The sequence below is a fragment of the Verticillium alfalfae genome, genomic scaffold, assembly GCF_000150825.1.
Source record: "Verticillium alfalfae VaMs.102 supercont1.13 genomic scaffold, whole genome shotgun sequence".
NCBI classification, from domain to species: domain Eukaryota; kingdom Fungi; phylum Ascomycota; class Sordariomycetes; order Glomerellales; family Plectosphaerellaceae; genus Verticillium; species Verticillium alfalfae.
The window spans coordinates 372724-390357 of record NW_003315026.1 but is presented as its reverse complement, the minus strand read 5'-3'; the positions used below and the strand labels follow the sequence as shown (position 1 = coordinate 390357).

Below are 17634 nucleotides of genomic sequence, written 5' to 3'. Positions count from 1 at the left end.
CTTCCCTTCATGGCCCTCGATCTCCCGTCGGCGAGTTCGGCCAAGGGCGGGCCTTGATGACGGAGGCGAACTCCTTTGTAGTAGGCCTTGAGCTCGCGCTGACGCTCGTAGCTGGCCTGGGTCTTGTCATCGTCGAATTGCTTGGTGCGACCGCGACGGCCCGCCGATGGTCTTTTTGGGAGCGGCGGCGGCGTTGGCTGCGGCGATGGCCGCGGCCGTGGCCTTCTTGGTGGCGGCAGCGGACTTTCTGCCACGACCACGACCCTTGCCCTTCTGAGGCGTGGGTTTGGGGGTCGGCGTTGGCGTGGCGGACGCCGACCCTGCCGGCTGTTCTGTATCAGACATAACAGCGATGACGCTTCATGAATGAATTGAGAAGCGGGCAAAGGGGGGGGGTGGGTGGCTTGAGGATAGGGTGGGCTGAGGGTGAGGAAGGGCGCCTAGGTGGAATGATAGGTCTGGGGAACGGCAGAAAAGATGCTCGGGTGAGTGTGGATGTGTGTGAGAGAGAGAGAGCGAGAGAGAGCATGAGCCTTCGCCGGCAGAACCTCCGAATAAGAGGAGAGGGGCGATGTAGGGATACTGGGAACCAGTGAAAGGGAATGAGGAGATGCTGGAGATGAATGTGAGAGAGGCGAGAGTGAGCCTGGAGGTTGGCCACAGAGGTTGTGCGTGGTCAACGTCGCTCCTTCCGCAGATGATGGTGAGAAGGGGGCGCAGAAAGGTGGCAGGCGGGCGGATGGCGATGTTTTCCTGGCGACGAATCGGGGGATGGGCCAAATGAAAATGGCATCAGCAAAAAGAGCAGCTCTCGCTGAGCAGAGGACAATGGGTTTGCGAATGCACTGGGTGCGGTGAATGGCCCTGGATAGCGACGGCAGGGAACTCGTCGTCTCGAGGTCGATGGTGGCCCTTTTTCTCCCGGCTGCAACAATAATACGTCCACGTCCAGATCTGGCTCTGGCCGCTCGCTGCTGGCTGGTGCCTCGCGCTGGGCCTTGCTTGGCCTTGGCCCGTCTGGGGCATGACCTGAACCGTCCAAGGTACCTGAGGTAGGTACCTGAGGTGGGTAGGTACCTTGCCATACCCAGGTACCTAGGTAGGTACAGGCTACAGGCGACAGGCCACAAGGCCCCCATCTGCGCCGTGTGGACCAGTCGTCAGTGGACCACCCACCCCCGAGAGCACGCGCTCTCTTGCCAGCCGCAGCCGCAGACGGCAGCCAATCCGGACGACGCTGGGCCGCTCACACGCCACCTGATTGGACCGGCGTCTGTGAAAATCCGGGAGCCGCAAAAATCTGACCCCTGTTCTCAGGGGATGTATCGTGTACTTGGCACTGGGCCAACCTGGGAAGGCCACCAATCCACCTTCTCTCTGACTTCCGAGGTGAAAGCATTTTGCAGAGTACGGAATTGCGGATGCGAAGTGCTGGTTGCCAGCCGGCAGGCAGACGTGGTATATGGGTTACATGGTCAAGAATCGCGTCGATGGAATTCCCACAGATGCCAGGTATCCCACCTCGAGCTCTTCGATCGACAAGTCAACTGTCAGTGTAAGAGCAAAACGATGAAAGAAACACGTGACAGTCGACATTGTGTCCTCGCGACGACGTGTCCATGCTTCTTCTACTAGCCGGTATCTTACCATTCTTTGACAACTAGATTCGTTCTCTCGTCGGCTCGGCCGCTCCCTTGATCTGAAACCCTGTCGATCGCTGGCCACCTCTGGCAGAGCAAGCACCAAGTTTGTGCTGCGGCTGTGATGGCAATATCGGAAGCAAACGATGTCGATTGCGAACGGTATGCTTCAGTCCAGGACATGATGGACAATGTTTCTGTCTGATGCAAAGAAATCTTTCGCTCATCTCCGAGTTCCTCTTTTCAGAGAACAGCTGGCTCCCAGCAAAGTTGGCCATCTCCGCGCACCAGTTCATCAGGTCCCGAGTACCTGCAGCGCCCCACAACAGGCTGTCTCCCCAATCAGCATCATCCCAAGCCAGCGGCATGGCGGGACATTCCCGACCCGCCCGGCGCTACCACCGCCGATAGAAAAAACGTCAAGCATAATCGCCGTGGGGCAGAGCCCGGCACCTGTGTCCTCCCTCCTTCTCCCCCCTCTCCTGAAGTAACCTTACCTCCGGCTGCCCGTGACGACATTGTCTCCGGCTGTAACACAAACGGATCGTCACCATGGCCAAACGACGCGTCGGCTCGAACTTTCCCGACGCTCCCAGCCGCTCCAAGAAACTCAAGCACAGCGCCCCTCCCCCGCCAAAACACCCAAAGAACAAGGCCGCCTCGAAGCAGAAGCAGCAGCAGCAGCACCAGAACCAGAAGCCCGTCCTGCCCTTTGGTCCCCATGACGCCATCCTCCTCGTCGGCGAGGGCGACCTCGGTTTCGCCGCGAGCCTCGCCGCGCACCACGGCTGCACCAACCTGACGGCCACGGTGCTCGAGAAGAACGAGGCCGAGCTGCTGGCGAAATACCCCCACGCCAGCGAGCACATTGCCAAGATTCTTGCGCCCAACACGGCCCAGTCTCCCTCCGACAACAACGACAACGACAACAACGACGACGGCGCCGAAGACGAAGACGAAGACGAAGAAGACTACGACAGCGACGGCAACCCCGTCCCCGCGGCCCCCAAACCGGCGCCGACGACGAACCGCATCCTCTACAACACCGACGCCACGACCCTGCGCCCCTTCACCACAAAGGTCGACCACGGCCCGCGCACCCTCCTCGCCGGCAAGGTCGGCGCCTTCGCCCACATCGTCTTCAACTTCCCCCACGTCGGCGGCCGCTCGACCGACCAGAACCGCCAGGTCCGCCACAACCAGTCCCTGCTCGTCGCCTTCTTCGAGCGCGCCCTGCCGAGCCTCGCCCCCGGCGGCCGCGTCACCGTCACGCTGTTCGAGGGCGAGCCCTACACGCTGTGGAACGTCAAGGACCTGGCGCGCCACGCCGGGCTCGACGTCGACACGAGCTTCCGCTTTCCCTGGGCCGGCTACCCCGGCTACCGGCACGCGAGGACCCTGGGCGTCGTCAAGGCCAAGGGCGGCGCGCGGAAAGGCGAGCACGGAGACGAGGGCGGCGCCCAGCAGCAGGAGCAGGAGCAGGAGGAGGAGGAGGAAGGACACGAGGAAGAGGAGGACGGCAGGGAGGGCCGAGGGCCGCAGCAGGCGCGTCGCAAGGGCGAGAGCAAGACGGCGTGGAAGGGCGAGGAGAGGGCCGCGAGGAGTTTCGTCTTCAAGAGGAAGGAGGAGGCTGCTGGCAATGCTGCGGCAAGAACAAGAATAGGCAGAAAGCAGAAGCCCGAGGCTGAAGCTGGCGGGAAGAAGAAGAGGCACAAGATTTGATGTCTCCGATTCGGATTCCGACTCTGACGAAATAAAAAGCGACTCGAAACTGCAGCGGGGACAGACGCTGGCACACGAGTTGCTGCGAATAGGGAGTTCTTTGGGATCATTTACGGGCGCCGGTAGAGAAGACTACAAAAAAAAAAAGACGGTGGGATCGGGTTTTCATGGAGTGCATTGATACCCAGACATAAAAGGTTCAGAACAGTTGTATACATATGTACATGCATATCTATATTCAGTCCGACGCGCGAGCGCAGCGCCAATTGACTTTCAATCATCACACACATCACTCTCCAGAGACTCATCTCCATCCAACACGTCAGGTACGGAGCACGTCTCATTCAAGAACCACCCTTGTTCCCTCCATCCCCCAAAGCGTCGAGCTGTCCCGCTCGAAGTGATGCCCCGGATACTCATACACGAGCAACAATATGCGTATGCGCGCGAGCATGTCTCAAAGCCAAAAACCAGCTACCCTTTTCGATCAACGCGTGTTTCCCTTTTGCTCGATGCCTCTCGTGGGGTTCGATCGGTAGTGCAAGCCTTTCTTGCCGCCTCATACGCCGGCTACGGTCGGGCACGATCGCCGCATACGGTCGAGCGGCCATAGTCCCATGCATATCATCTCAACCCCAAACGCCGATGCAGCCATATTACTCGTCCGTCGGTGCAAAAAGAGAGGAAAGAAGAAGGTTCAAGCACGGACTTTTTCGCGAATAATTTACAGATCCCTACTCCATGACAAAGGCCGTCCGTCAACCTCGTGCTTCTTTGCGTTCTCGAAGAACACTGCAGCTCATTATATTTGTCCCTCTTCTTTCGATGCTCTTTCGTGATTTCTTCTCTTCTCAAGCACCGCCCTGAGGCGGTCCGTCGTTGGGCGCGGCATCGCCCGATAGAATGACGCCGCCATTGGGCACGTGTCCGTTGAGCACCAGGCGCTGCTCCTCGAGACGAGCGGCACCATTGGCCGAGCTATTCCTTTCAGCCGCCTCGAGGCGCTCGGCCTCCTCGTTCTCTCGCATCAGAGCTTCTTCTTGCTCACGCAGCGCCAGTTGCTCGGCCGTCAGGGGCTGCTGCTCTACGGCTTCAGCACCAGCGCCAATCTCCATCTCCTCGGCCTCTGGAGGAGGCGGCGGCGGAGGTGGCGGCGCCTGATCATCTAGGTCGTCGTCTTTGACACGTTTCGCAGAAGGCGAGCCGGCTGGTGTCAAGTCAGGAGAGCCAGTATCGAGCTGCTCTCGCTTCCGTTTTCGCTCGAGACTGCTGGCCGACGCGGTCTCAACATCGTCAACGTCGGAAAGAACCACATCATCATCAGCGTCGACCATGGGAATGTCAGCGCTCGTGGTTGGCGCCGACGATTCCCCTACTCCAGTACCATCCGATGTCGGCAACACAGAGGCAGGTAATGTCTGTCCGGTCTGCTCGGACTTCTTGCTCTGGCGCTCCTTGAATTTGATGAGAGCGCGGTCAAGAAAGTCCTTGACGTACTGCTTGATCGTCTTGACCTTCTTGTGATTGATGGCGACCGTGGGGTCCTCGACGCGATTCTTACGGTAATCCGAGGAAACAAGCGTCTTGTTGACTTCTTTGCCGAGCCTCTTCAATTCCTCCTTGGGCAGCTTGTGGCGGTACTTGTCAAGGACATACTTGACGTGCGGGAAAAGCTGGATATCATCAGAATCAAGGTCAAGCACGACTCGAGGCGCAGCCACTTACAGTGTTCTCGTAGATTTTCATTTGCTTCTCAATTGGCAGAGAACGCCACTTCTCCTTCTTCGGGTCCTGGACAGGCGTGTCCACCTGCTGCGGAGTGCGCGATGCCGACGACTTGGGTGTTTCCTTTGTGACCTGCTGGATGATGCTCTGCAGGAGCTGTTGTTCCTGCTTGGCCTTTGAAATGGCCTTGGGTGCGTCCGGCGCGGGCTTGCTGGGACGCTGCCACGTGGTATCACCGTTCTTCGTATAAAAGTAGACGTTCCCACGCTTGTCCGTGTTCTCGAACCAGCCCTCGGGAAGGGCGCCTTGCTGCTGCTGCTGGAAGTACGCAGGATGTCTCCGCGGCGGCCGGTTGCCCTGGAAGAAGTTCTGGTTCCTCTGGGGGATCGTGCTGCGCGGACCCTTGGGGACGTCGGCACCCAGTACAACCGGCGGCTCCGGCTTGGACCGGTCCTCTTCGCGGTCAATGTTACGGCGCTCCTCGAAGGAGTTGATGGCGGCCGGTGCCTTGGGGTCCACCTTGCGCCGCCTGATGCGGTACGCAACCTCGAGCTTGCTCCATTCTTCCAGAAGTCGCTTGGACTCGGCTGCCACGACAGGATCCTCCGAGTGGGCCAGAGTCTCAATCGTCGCTTCGATCTTGGAATCCTGAATCTTGTTGCGCGTGAGACGCGGAAATTTGTCGAGAATATCCAGCACCTGAGCAACAACATTCTTGTCGTCGATGAAGGTAGTGAGCGTCGTCCGCAGAATCTGGTACGCGTGCATGCGCATGACGCAGTTGAGCACCTGCTTGTCGTCGCAGCGCTGAATACGTTCCAGCAGCTTGACGGCAATCCACTTTTCCTTGCACTGCATGAGCGAGGCCATAACCTTCCTTGCACCCTCCTCGTCCAGGCCACGAGCTTGCACGCTGTTAACGTAGTCCTCGTCATCTTCCTCGGGCTTCTTCTTGCGCTGCTTCTTGGCCACAGCCGTATCCCAGCTATCGCCATCGTCGATGCCGAGGGCCTCCACCGTCGCCAGGGGTAGCTTCGTAGCTCGCTCCGTCTGGGTCTTGCCGCCGATATACCCAGTGCAGTTCGGTTCGCCGCAGTAGCACGGTTGAGGATCAGCGCCGTATCGGTCGACGTTGTAGTTGAAGACGAGCTCCTCGCCAGCAGCAATCCCCCGCAGGGTGAAGATGCCCATACGCAGCTTGTCGCCGACAACCCACTTGTCGACATAGCAGTTGGGATTGCAGGAGTGGTTGCAGAACCGGCCCAGGTTGCCCTTCTTAGTGGCATCCACGAACTCGTGCTTCGTTAGGGACATGAAGTAGAAATGCTTGATGCCTTCGTCATCGTACTGCACCATGCGGCGTCGAAAGGTGGGTTCATTGATGACCTCGCCGATGTACTCAAAGATGAAGTCATTCGCTTGCATATCGACATTGGCGCGAAGGCCGAAGCCCTTCTTCTCCGTCTTGATCACGGAGACATCCGCATAAGCCTTGCGCTGAAATCGCTGGTTCTGGCACCCGTCGCCGCAGTTCCCTGTGCCCATGACACACTCCATCTTTGTGGCACGGTTGATGCAGTCGGAATCCTCGTCGCACGAGTGGTTCTCGCCATTTTCTGTTGTTGCACCAGACAGTTAGCTACATGCACGAAGGCGAAAAGCACAAGGATGTCCGACTTACGCCATTCTTCACGGCAGTCGCAGTCCAGGGCGTCATTGTCCGTGGATCCCATGTGCTTTGAGCCGTAGAGACAATCAGGAATTCGTTGGAACGTGGCACAAGCATCGTCGGTCATGTCTGGGTAATTCTCAAAGGTCGGAGCCTCCTGCTTGGCCGCTTTCTGGGACGCCTTGCGCAAAGACTTGGAGCCCTGCGTGGCCTCAGGCGTGGACACGCCTTCTGTCCCATTTTTTGTCTCGACGGGGGTTCTGCTAGATGACCGGCGGCGACTAGAGTTGCGCGACGCAAGCTTGTGACCGTGGGGGGAGGATCCTTCTTCTTTCTTGACATTCAACCCATTGACAGTTCCATCTTCTGTCTTGGGTTCCTCCATCTTTGTCGTCGCTAGCCCATCCTCCATCGAGCTGGCGAAGGAGCAGTTGTTGGGGTTCGCCGGTTCGATTGCAGCACCAAGGACGACAGGCTGTAATGCGTCGGCTTGGGGCGAAGGCACCGGGACGCGGTCGACCGATTCAACTCGGACGAGTACGTACGTGCTTCTGCTTTCGGCTTTTGCGTCGAGATGCCAGGACGGATGAGACAGTGCAGCTGCTCACAATGCGGCTTGCCCTGCTGCCGGTCGGAGTCTCGCCTGTACTGCTGGAGAGACAGGGAATTGACGGTTGGCAGTTTCGGTACGGGAGAGAGACGTCCAATACTACAAGCAATGCACCGCTTGGCCTTCCAACGAAGGCTCTAAAAAGGCCTTGGAGGAAAAGCCTGGGGATCCAGGAGACGGGGGTGCAAGCGTGTAGTCTTGTTGGGCGGCAGGCTCGCTTGAACGGAAGGCTCCTTGGTGTGCTCGCGGGTCGCGAGTGGGTGATTGTCACGTCCGTGGTGATCTGCTCCGGCTGGGACTGGTCGATCGAAGTGTGCACGAACGAGTCTCCGCTGAAGGGGGCTTCAGCTTCGAGAGAAAGGCAGAGACGGTGATGAGGTCAATGGATCGGTCCAGAGATTCGTGGCATTGTCAGCATCCGGCGTGTCCCGAGACCCTACCTCCAGCAACAGACTTTGCAGTGGTGGCAGAGAAAGAGAGGGAGAGGGAGAGAGAGACGGGGTGGCAGAGTTGGGGACGAAGACAGAAGCAGAGGCAGCGGCAGCGGCGATAGCGACGCGCCACAGAATTTATGGGTCCCAGGTCGCGATTCAAAGGATGCTCATGCGCCAATGTGAGCAGCAAGAGTATGTAGCTTGTCGCGTTGCTTCGGGATTTGGTGTTTATGGCCAAGGCAAGACAAAGACGGATGAGTCGGATGCAAGGCGTACAGGCCTCATGAAGAACTTCACAAAGCCTGCAGAAAGTAGACGCGGGCGCAGGAAGTTGAATGCGTTCTGTCGAAACGAGAAATCTCACGTCGGATCCGAGGGCGAGAGGAGTACCCTTGAGCACTGCAACAGCCGACAACCACAAGCTCCAGCAACCTAATATCGCGCACGGGCCATGTTCACACAAAGACGTCCTCATTACCAATGCAGAATTCGAGCAGACTATGTGGCTTGCCTACCTTTGATACCTTACTAGGATCATTACCCAAGTCAGGTACCTAAGGTAGGCAAGATGAGGCAAGATCCAGGAGGGCATCGGCACCTTAGAGAATGCAGACTGCCCCCAGTCTATTCGCAAATGACAAACCTCCACAAGCGACAGCAAAGACTCTTCATCTCCAATCCCCGGACGGTCAGCCACGGCAGTTTCCTCGTTGGCGGTCTTGACACAGGTGGACAACAGCGTTCGCAGCAAGCGTTGAGTGGAAAGCATGCCTCTCAAGATAATATCCCACACGTATGAGGCCGCGCAGACGTGGACAATGACGCTTGTCACGCTCAGCTGTGGCGGTGGTGAACAAGCGCCTCACCGAGCCTGGGCCGGGGTTATCCTAGGTGTAGCACTTACACCGAAGTGCCACCCATAGAGAGCGTGCCCCATGCCAACCCTCGTAATCGTTTAGACGTTGCGAAGAATTATCAGCACATTGACTGTCAGTGATTCGCTGTCTGCGTCGTTCTCTAATCATCCATCACCGTTGTGGGAGCAGTCCCTTGCTGCCGCTCAAACACGAGGGCGGTTCGTCCCAAGTATTGTCTTTCGTGGCCCCCCAGCAGTCTCGGGGCTACTGATGCAAAGATAGTGCGTGCGGCAGCATGGAGAAGCATGGAGATTGACTGCAGGAGCTGCAGTCGGTTACTGTCAGGTTGGGCAATTGGACATCTCCCGGCCGTGCCTGAATTCAGCTCACCGACTTTTTGGGTCCACGTTGCAGAGTCGCCCTGTCCAAGGAAGCACCGCAGGCACCCCCGTTGATTCCCAAGACGCATCCTGGACCGGCGATGGTTCCGAATCTTCGACGCCAGGGAGTCGAACAGAGTGAGGCGATGCCAGCGCACCAGGAGCGTAGCTTAGCATCGTCATGGGCGAGCCGTCCGGCCGTTGCCCCCTGCCGGAGCCATTGATAGCGGCTGGTTGTACGGGTGTGGGTCCCCGATGAGAACCTGCCAGCTCACTGTGCATGCGATCGATCCCACAAAGCTGGGAGAGGTGGCCCGTCGAGAGTTGGGTGTCGATGGGGTATAAAGGCGGCCGAGGGACGCCAGAGAAGGTGTGCAGTCCATTGCATCTAGGTATCTCGTCCGGGCGTTGGCAATCCGACATCCCGGGGCCGTGCATTTCATCCACGTCTCGTGGCCTTCCCTGAGCCTCTTTGCGCCGCGGCATCTCCGACGGCCATCTTCCGACCCTTTTCTCCGCCGATCGAGAAACCCCGAGTCCAGCGATTGTGGGCGGGAGCGGCTGTCGTCATATGTGACGAACCCGTGTCCCGTGCTGCGAAAACCCAGTCCCGAGTACTGATTGGCGAGAGAAGAATCCAGTGATCTTTTATGCCAGGCCATTGGAGGAGGACATCGAACCCCCCTTCTGCCAGCGAAGCAGCGGGTCGGCCAATAAGGTCAAGCAAGGGGCTTGCGACTAATCGAAGTTACACGGACCCTTGGAATGCTGTCGGTTGCTTATTCTATCGTCGACTGCTCCGCCCAAGGGTCCTTTCCATGAAGACTGCGGCGATTGTGTCGAGAAGGCAAATCAGGTTGGGTGGAAGGAGGGTGACAAATTTCTGCGGCCTGATGATGCACGAGGAGCCACGAAGCAGGTGAGGCGATGGGGGCCGCATGGCGCCAGTGTCTGTACGGGCAATGACAGACCAGTCTGGTCTTGAGAATCTGGTTCAGCGGTCAGGCGGCAGACTCGCCGCTCCGGATTGGCCATCGACATGTCCCCTTTGTCGACCGACATGCGGGACGCTGCAGCTACAGCAGCTGCACCAAAGACCAGCACCGCCAGCCGGCGCCCTCACACGATTTCCAAAGGGCCATGATTCGGCTGGGCGTACCCGGCACCTGCGGGAGGTCAGTCCAGGTGTCCGACAGCAGCCAATCCCCCGACGAGGTGAGGCTTTCCTGCAAACAGCGGGAGACTGGGGTGGTGGGAGTGGGGGGGAGGAGCATGCCTGGCTAGAAGGCTTGCATGCACGGCAAGGAGCGAGCCATGGCATCTGGCGGTTTCTTTCGATGCGACGGTCATCTGGACGCAGAAGACGGGCCCGCTCATCTGGCATTTCTGGTCTTTTAGGTGCTGAGGCGGCATGTGCGCGCATTGACGAGCCCCGCGGGGACTCCATTGCGATTGTCATTGGCGTCATTGCCTGGCATGTCGCAGCTCAACATGCTGTTCGAGGCATGACAGCTGCGGGAACCATGCACGCGCTGGTTCAGAAAATCTACGCAATGGGCAGAGTGATGTGAAGGTTGACAGGAGGAGGAGGGAGAGCAAAAAGTCAAGAAGTGAGGGAGGGAGGGCGACAAGCGCCACTACGAAGATGAACGACAGGAAGGGACCTACCCAGGTCTCTTGCCTTGCCTTGGGCTTTGAGGACGTATTCCTGGCGGTGGGCAAACTGCACCAGCACCAGTACCAGCAACGCCAGCACGTTGACCTCATTCTGTCTTGCATCCATGCACCAGATCTGCCCATGCATAGCACCACCATCAGCAGCACCACCACTACATTGATTCGCCTCGACACCAACAGCTCCAGGGCGGCTTCTGCTTTCGTCTGTCTGGAGGCCTGTGAAGCCTTGTCGATACAAGGTCGCACCACGATAACCCAGGACTGCTACTAAAGTCGTCCCCTAGCCAAGGCATCCTGGCCTTGAAGAGCTGGTGCTGGAGCAGGACCATTAGACGACGGCACAACTCAGAGCACAAACACAGACACACAGACGCTATCAGCACAATCATACCCAGCACAACAACCCGGCTAGGGACCTGTCAGATCGCCCACGTCCCACCCAGCATTCAGAGCGCTGCCCCGGCTTCCTGGGTATCCATGGCCCTCGTTGCGCAGTACTGCTCTTCCCTCTGTCCTGCCGATGCTGCAGCGAGCCGCGCCCTCGAGATATAATCGCTTTCTCGCGAGCGCCCGCCCGGCCTAATCTTCATTGCACCGCGCTTCGATTCGTTCAACCTGGGCCAGATCCGCCCAACTTTTTCGCGTCCTTCTTTTCACTCACACGTTTGTTCGCCTCGCGCCTCGACGAATCCAGCAAGCCCACACCAACCCCGCCAACAACCGCCGAACGCTCCCCCCCCCCTTCCTCAAGTCGCGTGTTGTGCGGGCCGTCCGCTGGGCCAGGATAAGTGCCGCGAGACGAAACCATATCTGAGCCTCCTGAGATCAAACGAACAACTATTCCCTTGATTCGTGCCACCACGATCAGCCTTTACTTCGCCAGGGGCGACCACACTTCTCAAGACGCGCGCTTGCGCCTCAATACAAACGCGCAGACCGAGATACACGGATGCGACAACGACGACGACGACCTTCAACTTGTCTTTACGATCTGGTGGCTTAACTCATTGACAGCCTGACCTTCACGAACGACTCTATTGTATCCTTTCGCACTCGACAGAGCTCTGTGGCCTAGGATCAAGCCGCAGTTGCCCCCATTCCCTTCGACCAACACGACATCTTGTCGATTCCGACCAACTGCCCACCAGCCGAGCAACTTCCTTTAAGAATACTCCGATTTCCGTGGTTGCGCTCTGTTCCGTTCCGGCAGTCGACGACGTCCGACATCAAGCAATCTTCGCCAGTCGGCTACAACAAGAACAACAAGAACAACGACGACGACGACGACGACGACGACAAGACGGATCAACGACCTCCCCTACGGCCCATGCCCATCCCGACACCAGGCACGGGGACTTGCAGGCCTGATCGCACTATAGCGTGTTTGAATAACACAACAGACCCGACAATATGGATGCCCAGTTCACGGACGACGAGAAGGTACATATTTGTTCCACTGAGATAGATCCTGCCGTTCCATCGACAGCAGACTGACTTAGGCGGCGCTATAGCGGTTCATTCTTTCCGAGATGATCAAGCAGAGCAGGCTTGACGTCGATATCCTCGTCAATCTCGTCAAGGGATTCAAGGAATTTGAACCAGACTGGCTAAAGATGCCCCTGCCCCATGGTACGTATAAATGTCCGTCCCCGTGTTCGCCGAGTCGGCTGTTGACTCGTAGCGTTAGGTCGCACTGTGAACCAGTGCCTAGCGGCTGCCGACGCCATGTTCCAGACTACAGTAGAGCGACCAAACCTGAAGCGAAAGTCCATGGGCGAGCTGCAGGAGGTGCCTTCCAAGCGGCGCGTCCTGCCTCCCTCTCCTGGGCACTCAACACAACCATCGACCTTGACACCAGCCGCGCAGCTGCCGGCCCCATCGCTATTGAATCAGTCGTCCTTGTCAGGCAGCGCCCAACATGTCAATATTCGACCGCGCCCCCCAAGAACAGGACCACCCGCCCTTGGTGAAACGCAACTGGTGCCCGCGGCGAAGCGGAGAGGCAGGCCCTCTCGCGCGGACAAGGCTAAGTCATTGCGTCCTGTACTGCCTCAGTTGGCGCCGCGCACCGAGCCGCCTCCTCAGGCACCACATGTCCCAGGGAATTCTACAAGCTCCATGTCCGGCGTGGCAGGATACCCCCACGGTCATGTTCAGAGTCCTGCAGCCTCGCGGAAATCCTTCAGCGCCTCTCCAGGGCCGCAAACCTCCCCGAAACTTGGGCGGAAGAGAGGCCGGCCCTCGAACGCTGACAAGGTCAACAAGGCGGCAAGTCCCCCCACTAGCGCGCCAGTCCCTGACGCGCTGGATTCTCGACCATCTCTAATTTTCATTGCAGACAGGTGAGGTGGAGGGGGCTCTGGAGTCGTATAACCGAACGCCAAGGTTAGCGCCGCGGGAGACAGGCGTCACATCATCACATGGAACACAACAGGCTTCACGGCGACAGCCCGATTCGCCCCCCATTTCGGGGCCTTCGCCTTCGCGGGAGAGGGTTTTGGCTCCTATGCAGCCACTTCAGCAGGAGGGGCTTGCACGATAGCCCTTGGTGGCAGCTTCATTGGAGACACATTTTGGGCTGATGGTCCCCCATTGAAGAGTCGCGGGCTGGCTCCCTCGCTATACCAAATCCATCTCGGGCAGGCTCTCGTCCCTGAACATGGTTTCTGGTCAGCACACAGACGTGGAGGGCCAGGCTACTCATGCTTTTACGGGACTCTGTTTGTGCTCCTGCGCCGGAAATCTGGTACCATCGGACCATTCTGCCCACCACCGAGACCTAAAAGTCTGACGCTCTCAGCCTACACTGCCTTTGTCACGCGTCCACGTTGCCCCCAGGGATTGGCTGCTACTTTGGAAATCAATACCCCCGAATCTCACAGGGCACAGGCTTATCGGCATAATTCGTGGGAACCGCGAGGTCAGGGGTGCTGGGTTTTCAGCAACCGACTATTTACATTGACGTTGCAGTATAGAGAAGGCTTACTTGGGTTTTCTGTTGAGAAAAGAATTTGCACCTCGGAAAGGGTCATGAACCTTTCTGGACGCCAACCCTTGCGTCAGCTCTGGTATCCCTTCAGGGTAGTCAAGCTTTGTTTCTGTCTTGGAGAGGTGGGAAGGTGGCATCTGTGCCAAGCCCAGACTCTCTCCTCCATATACCTCGTATGCATATCATACACTTAGAATCACCACAGGGGGCAAGCAGCCTTATCACACCAACTAATCCCATTCGACTAAGGAACGCCTTAGTCACTGTTCAGCTGCAGTTGAATTGAAGCTTTCTGCTGGATACCGAGCGACAACAGGCCTTCCTTTGGTAGATCGACTGAGTTAGACTACTGACTTATTACTAGCTGGCTACGTAGGCAACACTCTGAACTACCTTATATTAAGCAGCCACCACACAACATGTCACTTACCACCTTCGCCTCATTTTTCTTTCCCTCGGACTCGAGTGACGGAATACAATATCGGATTTCATGTTGCCATCGATGCCAGGCTTATCCATTCCCCTAAAGTGTCATAATACGACAGTCCTCCGCGTCAACGTACGAATCATTCATTTCTGACCCGGCTGGTTTGAAGTGTGGCCTGGACTGAATTGCTCCTTGCTCCTGGCACCCTCTCCGAACAGGACCAGCGCTATAAGATGCCCGCGAAAACCGATGACTAGATCGTCAAAGTACACCACCTCCACTTCAAGTACAAACTAGCCATAGCAAAGCCGTTTCTAGACAACAGTTCATCCAGAACGATATTCTCGCTACCTGGACCGGACCTTCTGAGGAGATCACCGAAGAATAAATAAATAGCTATATGAATATTAACGTACTGATGGCAAGGACGATTGCTATTCGGCCAACCTTTATGAGCAAGATGATTTTTGATTCGCGTGTTATCAAACTTTTAGACGCCAACACTCGCTTTTGTTCTCATACCCGTGTTGTAGTCGAACTTTTGCTCTATCTTCGATGAGGTTAAGTAAATTAATGATTGGGTTGCCACTATGCATGTATACCTTGGCTCGTACTCCCAGTCCTAGATGGCAATCCCAAGGGCGTCGACCTCCTTGCAGGGCATAATGTATGCCGGCTATCAGACTGCAATGGCCTCCTCCATAGCGCTGGCGGATAAGGGCTTGACCTGTAAGGGTTAGTCGGCGAAGAGACGCAGAAGAATCGGCATAAACTCACAGAGCAGCGCAGCGAAAGAGCCATGAGGGCACGGGTCGACGAAGTCTCAGCAAGAATCACTGCTATAGTGAGCAAAGAAGAGCCCAAAGCCGTTAGCACAACTTACAGCGTCGGGTTGTTGACCGCGGTTCAAGGGGTCGGCGCCTCAATAGGCTACCTTCTTATAGCATTTAATCAGCTCGGCGAGCTGAGCAAGATACCGGGTTCACTTCTTAGGGGTGCAGTTGTTCAGATTGACGAGACCTTGGTCGGTCAACTACAGGGCGACGCGGCGCTAAATGTATTGGGCGAGTCCACGAAGAGGCTTGGAAACCTTCACATGTTAGCAGACGTTAAGGGAATGTTCGGCGAACTTACGAAGAGGCATGCGCCCTTGTCATACTCCAACAGGTATGGAAAGGATGACCAAGCTAAGTCCTCGGAGGCAATTGCCTTACATGCAGGCAAGGTGAGTAGATCATCGACACACTTTGGGGTCTGTTGAGACACACTCTCTATTCTATTTCTGTGAGTATCGAGCTTCCCTTCCACCTTGGGTCATCCCCATCAATTGCCACAACGCCTCAGCTAGGTTCTCTACCTTGTCCACCTACCTACCTTACCTCAGGTACCGACCGACCTGAGCATCGAGTATCGTAGGCACATTAGTGTCTTGCCTTCCCAACCTTGCAATTACCACCACCTATATCACCATCAACCATCCCACCCACCAACTATCTAATATGGGCGCCCCTAGGACAAATCCCGTCACGCCGACGCAGATGGAAGAGTTCAAGGCTGCGTTGATGGGGGTTTTCGACGACTCTCGTACCACGCAGGTAGCTGCTGAGCCAGTGAAGCCCATTCTTCAATGTTCGCGAGAGATCAAGGATCCCACGCATGTCTCGGTAGTCGGTATGCCTCGGCTGTAGGAGGAGCCATCGCAAATGGTAGACATACTTCCTCGACGCTTAGAAGTTCCTTGCTCCGTGAGAAGCGATATTGACGCCATGGCCCTCGAGCCGCCTATTTCTACTGGAGAGTTTGCCGACCATCATCTGGATGAATATCGCAACTTCTCCTTCACCCTCATGCAGTTTTCTGTGTTTCTCTGCATGGACCTGCAACAGCTAGGAAGGCTATACTAGGATTCCGTAAGATCGTTCTGGTTTGATCAGCTGCGCCCTATCGAGGCACTTTTTGGGACCTGTTCGTAAATACATCATTGTCCGGGTTTCTTCCTCCTGATCCCCCCAACCCCCGTCTGCCCCGCCTCCCCGCCTCCGCCGTCTCGTCCTTTCCTCTTCTCTTTAATTTAGTCCATCTTGTATCTTGTATGATCTTTCAGTAACCATTCAATCTTGTTCTACTTTGAAACTAGGAAAACTTTACACTCTAGCCTTAGTTAAAAAGCCTTGACTCATTATATATGATAACCCTCCAGACTTCGCCTGATGCAAAATTGAAGAAATCATCCTTCAAGTCCGATTCCCAAAAGGCTTGCCATCTCAAGGCTGCGGGTGACAGATCTGTCAGACGAAGCACTACAGAGCGAGAGATAGTATGTTATGCCCGGCTGGTGATGTTACTCCAAAGCAAAACTGGACGACCGGGCCTATTATGAAAATAGAGAATACTAAAGCCGACGAGGTCTATAGCATCAACCTCAATGCAACTACGTGCTGTGTCATATCGGTGTGTCATTTGCATTTCAGAAACTTAGTATGTGCACGCAAAGAGGATACTGTAAAAACATTGATGATTAGGTCGTCACTACGTATGTACAAAGAAAGTAAGATGCCTACCCACATAGGTAGGTACCACAAGGGGAAGCAACGTTCTTTGAGTAAGCGGATCTTGCAGCAGGGCCACTGAATGAACGACAGTTCCCCCCCCTCTTTTTCTTACCTTGAGGTGCCTTCCTATTTTGATGAAGCCCGCCCTTTCCTACTTAGGCGCTCAACTCCCAACAAGTCTCTACCTTCTTCAACCATCCATCCTTCTATTCCCACAACACACACTCGCAGATATCACCAACCCAGAAATTTGTCAAGATGGTTACCTGGGAACTTTCTCTCACGGAGAAGAACCGCGAAGACTACCTAAAAGCGCTCGAGGAGTTTCTGGATCGTTCGACTACGACCAGGCATGCCTTCCATTCGGGGCTTGACTGGTATCGATCCACGCGAGCTATCAACAACCCCAATCGTGCGTGGGATGTCAACGATGCTCGGCGACCAGAAGAGCAGCAATCTCAGATCGACGCTGAGATTCCTCGGCGGCTAGCGATCGCTTGCTGTGTGCAAGCGAAGATTCGTTCCATACCTGATGAAGGTACTATTTACCTAGAGGAGCTGCCTGGTTGGACGGAGGACGAGCTTCGCAACTTCTCTCTCAACATGATGCAGTTTGCTCTTTTCTTCTGCGTCAGCTTTTCGCAGTTGGAACAACGGCTGGATGATTATGAAGTAACATGGTGGTGTCAACAAATGAAGGCTGTCGAGCCTGCACTATGCCACTGTAAGCTCTTCTACCTTCTCCTATCGTCACCACAGTCATCTCCGTCTGGCCTTCATGGCCGTCGTCCCTCTATTGTCCCCCGTCCCTCTTTTGTCCCCCGTCCCTCTATTATCCCCCGTCCCTCTTTGTCCCCGTCCCTCTATTATCCCCCGTCCGACTATCATCTCACCGTCACGTCTTTTGTCCGCGTCAGTCTGCCTCCGTATATTTTATATCACGAAATGAGCT

At 56.3% G+C, this 17634-nt stretch overlaps 6 protein-coding genes across 6 annotated transcripts in view; 5 read left to right on the top strand and 1 right to left on the bottom strand.

The window, feature by feature from the left end:
- Nucleotides 1–2192: 2192 nt before the first annotated feature.
- On the top strand, nt 2193–3362 carry VDBG_08743 (conserved hypothetical protein; the record flags this gene model as incomplete). Its single annotated transcript, XM_003000901.1, has 1 exon — nt 2193–3362. The coding sequence occupies one exon, from the start codon at nt 2193–2195 to the stop codon at nt 3360–3362; it is 1170 nt and encodes a 389-aa protein (XP_003000947.1).
- Nucleotides 3363–4213: 851 nt separating this feature from the next.
- On the bottom strand, nt 4214–7141 carry VDBG_08742 (histone-lysine N-methyltransferase; the record flags this gene model as incomplete). Its single annotated transcript, XM_003000900.1, has 3 exons — nt 4214–5035; nt 5088–6703; nt 6769–7141. 3 exons carry the CDS (start codon nt 7139–7141, stop codon nt 4214–4216), a joined length of 2811 nt encoding a protein of 936 aa, XP_003000946.1.
- A 2834-nt stretch (nt 7142–9975) lies between these two features.
- On the top strand, nt 9976–10608 carry VDBG_08741 (predicted protein; the record flags this gene model as incomplete). Its single annotated transcript, XM_003000899.1, has 1 exon — nt 9976–10608. One exon carries the CDS (start codon nt 9976–9978, stop codon nt 10606–10608), a length of 633 nt encoding a protein of 210 aa, XP_003000945.1.
- A 74-nt stretch (nt 10609–10682) lies between these two features.
- On the top strand, nt 10683–10985 carry VDBG_08740 (predicted protein; the record flags this gene model as incomplete). Its single annotated transcript, XM_003000898.1, has 1 exon — nt 10683–10985. One exon carries the CDS (start codon nt 10683–10685, stop codon nt 10983–10985), a length of 303 nt encoding a protein of 100 aa, XP_003000944.1.
- A 1139-nt stretch (nt 10986–12124) lies between these two features.
- On the top strand, nt 12125–13060 carry VDBG_08739 (conserved hypothetical protein; the record flags this gene model as incomplete). Its single annotated transcript, XM_003000897.1, has 3 exons — nt 12125–12154; nt 12226–12343; nt 12396–13060. 3 exons carry the CDS (start codon nt 12125–12127, stop codon nt 13058–13060), a joined length of 813 nt encoding a protein of 270 aa, XP_003000943.1.
- Nucleotides 13061–15308: 2248 nt separating this feature from the next.
- The window catches only part of VDBG_08738 (predicted protein), a gene marked incomplete at both ends in the record, with an annotated part of 4114 nt that continues 1788 nt past the window's right edge, over nt 15309–17634 (top strand). The window contains 7 exons of the mRNA XM_003000896.1: nt 15309–15355; nt 15644–15801; nt 15862–15989; nt 16331–16447; nt 16545–16581; nt 16653–16678; nt 16914–17406. Coding sequence (XP_003000942.1) covers nt 15309–15355; nt 15644–15801; nt 15862–15989; nt 16331–16447; nt 16545–16581; nt 16653–16678; nt 16914–17406 — 1006 coding nt within the window. The remainder of the gene's footprint in view (nt 15356–15643; nt 15802–15861; nt 15990–16330; nt 16448–16544; nt 16582–16652; nt 16679–16913; nt 17407–17634) is intronic.